This window comes from Palaemon carinicauda, chromosome 18 (assembly GCF_036898095.1).
Source record: "Palaemon carinicauda isolate YSFRI2023 chromosome 18, ASM3689809v2, whole genome shotgun sequence".
NCBI lineage: Eukaryota > Metazoa > Arthropoda > Malacostraca > Decapoda > Palaemonidae > Palaemon > Palaemon carinicauda.
In genome coordinates this window covers 84,284,638-84,289,637 of record NC_090742.1, presented here as the reverse complement: position 1 = coordinate 84,289,637, position 5,000 = coordinate 84,284,638, and the positions used below count along the sequence as shown (strand labels likewise).

At 32.5% G+C, this 5,000-nt stretch overlaps 1 protein-coding gene across 2 annotated transcripts in view; it reads left to right on the top strand.

Moving 5' to 3' along the window:
- LOC137657920 (aminopeptidase N-like) overlaps window positions 1-5,000 on the top strand; it is a 17,851-nt gene that overhangs the window by 4,211 nt on the left and 8,640 nt on the right. The window contains exons 6-10 of one of the 2 annotated variants that reach the window (XM_068392584.1): window positions 2,585-2,762; window positions 3,535-3,718; window positions 4,143-4,299; window positions 4,433-4,514; window positions 4,737-5,000. The exon at window positions 4,737-5,000 is cut by the window's right edge and continues 119 nt beyond it. In XM_068392584.1, the coding sequence (XP_068248685.1) occupies window positions 2,585-2,762; window positions 3,535-3,718; window positions 4,143-4,299; window positions 4,433-4,514; window positions 4,737-5,000 (865 nt within the window). Of the gene's footprint in view, window positions 1-1,787; window positions 1,966-2,584; window positions 2,763-3,534; window positions 3,719-4,142; window positions 4,300-4,432; window positions 4,515-4,736 lie in introns of both variants that reach the window. The other variant, XM_068392585.1, reaches the window with a different exon arrangement.

Here is a 5,000-nt window from a genome sequence, read left to right as displayed (position 1 = left end):
GCATCATTTGTAAGCTGTACTATTTCAATTCTAAAGGAAACAATTACGTTCTTCCTGAAATCATTGGTAATTTAAATTTTAGTTTATATCCAATATCATGCTACTATTAGCCTATGTAAGAATTTCTAAGCATAAGTAACTTTTGGTGTTTTGAATTTTAGGTCTTCTATAAAGCGATACAGTACCTAGATAGTACGACGGTAATCTTAGAAAAAAAAAAAAAGTGTGGTTTCTAGAATATCTTGATATGCATAGTGCTGAGATGAAAGTTACCAATTCTTTGGCAGGTTTATTTTAAATTCACAATAGGCACCTCTGAACAAACAATGAAATCTTGTCTTAGTAAGTAACATGATAATATAAAGTTTAATTAGGATGAAGCTATTTTTGATTGTTGATTTTCATTTATATTTGTAGTGTTCTCAAAATGCATTTACTTGGGTAAACTTTTGAATAATACCATACTGCATATAAACTGAATTTATAAACTATAACCAATTTAAATGATTAAAGAATTTTTTTTCTTTCATATGCCAGATTCAGAAATATTTCAGAATCTCGGAATTTCAAGTCTTTATTGCTTTAAATATATAACATTCTTTAGTACCTAAGGGTATTTTTACGCCCTAATTCTTGCTAATAAAAATACATTTAATTTTACTGATATTTGTTCAACAGAAAATGTAAATAAGTGCAAAATATTGACCAAATTCATTTTTCATATATTCATGTAATTACTTTGTAGTTTTAAAAGGTTTGTTCAGTTTCTGGCAGAACTTTAGAATAAATGGTTCCATTATGAACAAGTTAGGTGATGTTCAAATATATAAATAGAGAGAAGATTTAAACCTTACAGTGGTAAAACTTCAAAAGATTAAAATATTATTAATGAGAAAATAATGGCAGTAATTCATAATTAAGTGCTCTATCATTATAGATAACTTTTAAGATCTGAAAACCAGTCTTTGAAATTAACAATATTATTGTAGGTTTAAAATGCTGTACTGTAATATTTAAGAAATTTATTCAAATACTATGGCCTGCTAATGGACCATCTGTTGTTCAAGTATCATTGCATATAAGCTGCTTATTGATCTTCTTTTGTAAGTAGGTTAGATGAAGCACAGGGTCATTTGGGTTATAAGGATATTTTGAAAAGTATTTCTTTGTTTGCTATTACTTTTATGATATAACTGATGAGGAAAAGAAATATCTACCTATCACTTATCGAAGATATTATAAATCTGTTATCTGCGCAATGTATACGCGTATGTCTACTTAATTTTCATTCTGGAGCGATAACGCCATAAGGGGTTTGCCTTCCGTTTTCAGCAAATATTTTGAGACGAGTTTACAGGATATCTTCAGCCTTAACTCTGATCGCGACCACTATGGTTGTATGACTAACAGAAACCTAATTCATTGTTTAGGTTAACAATGGGTTTTTAATGGGGCGTGTACATCCATCCATCCTCGTACAGGAGTCGAACTAGGACCCTCTGTCATTGAAAATTAGGATGTTCAACAAACAAGCATCACCATTGATTCATTATGCAATAGTTCTTCACTTTTTCTCCAATGAAACTAAATCTATTTTTCCATCATATCAAGTTCTTGTATGTCAAATATTGCCCGTGTCTTCTCATATACCTATAAGAAACCCAGTCTATATTCAAAACGAAATTCATCACCCATTACAAAATTCAAAAAGGACTAAATCATTTTATCCTCCAATTATCAAGTTCTACCCACCATTACACAATTACTTACTATTACTTACCTTTAAGCTGTCACAAGAGCCGCAGTCCAAAAGGATACCAATTTCGCAGGAGACGTAAGCAGGAAGGCACTGAGTTTCTTTGAGCAATTTTTCCACATAAGATTTCCACTTCCCAAAATCGATATGATAGCACTTCCTGAAAATTCATTCGCCGCTATGGAGAACTGGGGATTGATAACTTACAGGTTTGATGATGATTTATGAATTGGGTATTCTATGCTTGCTTTTTGTAGTGAGATGCAAACTAGAACATAATGACAATGGTGGTGCTTCTGGAAATTCCTTGCTTTTTATTTTTCTGTATTTCAAAAAACAGAATAAAGTAAATACTTAATGCTGACAAACTTTCGATTAAAATCAAAGCTGGTATTTGCTATGTTCCATCAGAGAACAAAAATTTGTCAAGATTATCATAATATTTTTGTAGTTATAGTTGATTTATTCATAAGCTAGAAGCACTCTATTCAGTCTTCCTGCCTTAATATCCTAGCCTTACCTAACCTAACCTAACCTAACCTTACCTATCCTTACAAACTAAGAACGAATGAAGATTGCGTATCTAGCCCTGCTGAAACCTGACTAGGAGATCTTTAGAACAAATCCGTGGGATAGTCATTTATAAAATGTAATCCTCAAGGGAAAATGTATCCTGAAATTCAGCATACTGACAGTAGTTCACTTCAAACCCTAGATTTTTAAAAGTCAGACCATAAAGCAATGAGTAACAACATAGGCCTACTTTGTTTTCACTTCCTGCAATTTCAAGTAAAAATCACCTCGATTCTTTTTCTTAATATTGGCCAGTATGGGTTCGAGAGGCTGTTCAAAACCAAATTATGTATGCCGAAAAGGTGGGAGTACTTGGCCTTAGGTTCATTACGGATTTCTTCGAGGTACCTTTCCCACTCCCTAAACTGGACATGATCTGTCCACCTGCCATGAATCCTAATGCTATGGAAAACTGGGGGCTGATCACTTACAGGTAGGTGGTTTTAGTTGTTTACTAACTATATGTTCTAAGGCCATAGTATGTATATACAGACTGTTAAAACTAGAAGGCCAATTAATCAAGGGTTATGATCGTGGAGAATGCGCCAACAAAATTTGATGCCGAGGCTTTAAATTGTTCATAATGAACATAAGCATTATGAAAGGATATATTTTGAACACATTTGAGTTTAGAAAAGACATGGTGATACCCAGGCAAATAATAGCTTATAATTCTTCTCCTTCAATTAATGAAAATTACCTTACCTCTTTGTGGTATCTCTTCCTGCTAATTTGAGGTAACTAACCGCCATTTCAATAATTCCTTAATCTTATTCTCGCTTCACCTTAACAAAAACGTTTTTCTTAAATAAGTCTTGATCGTTTCACTTCGTTCTTTTTAACAAAACTATGCATTAGATGAATCAGACTAAAATAATTATTCTTATGCTATGAGTATAAGATACTTGAGTTCAACATGTAAAATATATAGCGCATAACTCTACATAAATCATGAAACAGTCAAACATTTAGCCCTTAATATCTATCCAAATAGATTTTCCATGGTTATTGATAAGACCATTGAAGAACATAAACTATAACGATAAAAGAAATCACACTTGAACTGATTACTCTGAAGCATTCTCAGTTCTTTAGAATTTGGAATGAGCAAAGCAAGTGAATTAAATAAAAATAAGATTATTTTGAGCAGGATTAGATTTCTTTTCTACGAGTATAATCAAAGGAACATCCAAATTCCTTTCTAGGGAAAGTGGCCTCCTTCACGACCCTGCAGAAGCATCAGCAGAGGATATACAATGGGTTTCCTATTTGATTTCTCATGAACTGGCCCACCAGTGGTTTGGTAACCTCGTCACTTTGAAGTGGTGGACTGATCTTTGGCTGAACGAAGGATTTGCAACATATATGGGAGATATGGCAGTTGATCATGTAAGAATTTACCTCTTTTGTTAAGAAAGTTTTAACACTATAAAGTAAATATGTGTGCGTGTTTTTTTTTTTTTTTTTTTTTTTTTTTTTTTTTTTTTTTTTTTTTTTTACAATTAATCCTCTGTGGCACCTTATCAACCTTTCCCCATAAAGTAGCCTCTGGGTTATTGTAATTTTGTATTAAACCTTTGGCCAAACATCAAGTGTAATAAGAACATGAATATGGATACTTAGTAAACAATAAATGATTCCAAAATGGTCTAAACTATAGTGATTTTTCATAGAGGAAATTGTTAACATTATAAAATACAGATCCCAACCCTCCTGTAGCCTAAAATACATTCATTCAACATTCCCCATATGGAGAAAGCAAAATGAATTCTTCTTTTAATGTAGATGGCCAATGAGTATTTCATCTTTATAGATAGAACCATCTTGGGGTCTAATGGACCAGTTTGTTGTGAGACGCCTTCAAGAAGTATTTGCGTTAGATGCCCTGAAATCTTCGCATCCGATAAGCGTTCCAGTAATTGATCCTATTGAAATCATAGAGATATTTGACTCCATATCATATCTTAAAGGTAAAGCTATAAATATATTTTTCTTAAATGGGTCTCAAAGCTGCTCAAATTTTGAAATGATATATGATATCAATGAAATAAAATTTCTTCTCCCTGATTAAGTATATAATCACTAATCAAGATCGATTTTCAGGCGCTTCAATAATACGTATGATGAGTCACTTCTTGACAGAGGGAACTTTCAGAAATGGACTAAAAAATTACCTCACGACATTGTAAGTTTGTTTTCATTACTTATCTTAAGAATGTTTTGATATATATATATATATATATATATATATATATATATATATATATATATATATATATATATATGGTATACGTACTTCCTAATTATATTTCTCTTATTTTATGTCTAAATTTTTCATGATGTTACATTACTTTTCTTTCCATGATATTTGTAGATATCAATTAAACTGCCTTTGGACCATATTTAGGAAATACAAGAATGCTGATCAAGATGACCTCTGGCAGTTCCTGACCAACGCTGCGCACAAGGAAGGTACTCTACCAAGGGGCTTGAATGTGAAAACCATTATGGATACGTGGACACTGCAAAAGGGATTCCCAGTTATTACCATTCACCGTAGCGAAAACAGCTCTGCCAGAATCTCGCAGGAACAGTTCTTCCTTGATAATCAGTCTTTGGAAGAGCCTTATCAGAGATGGTGGATCCCCGTGACTTATACCTCCGAAGATAA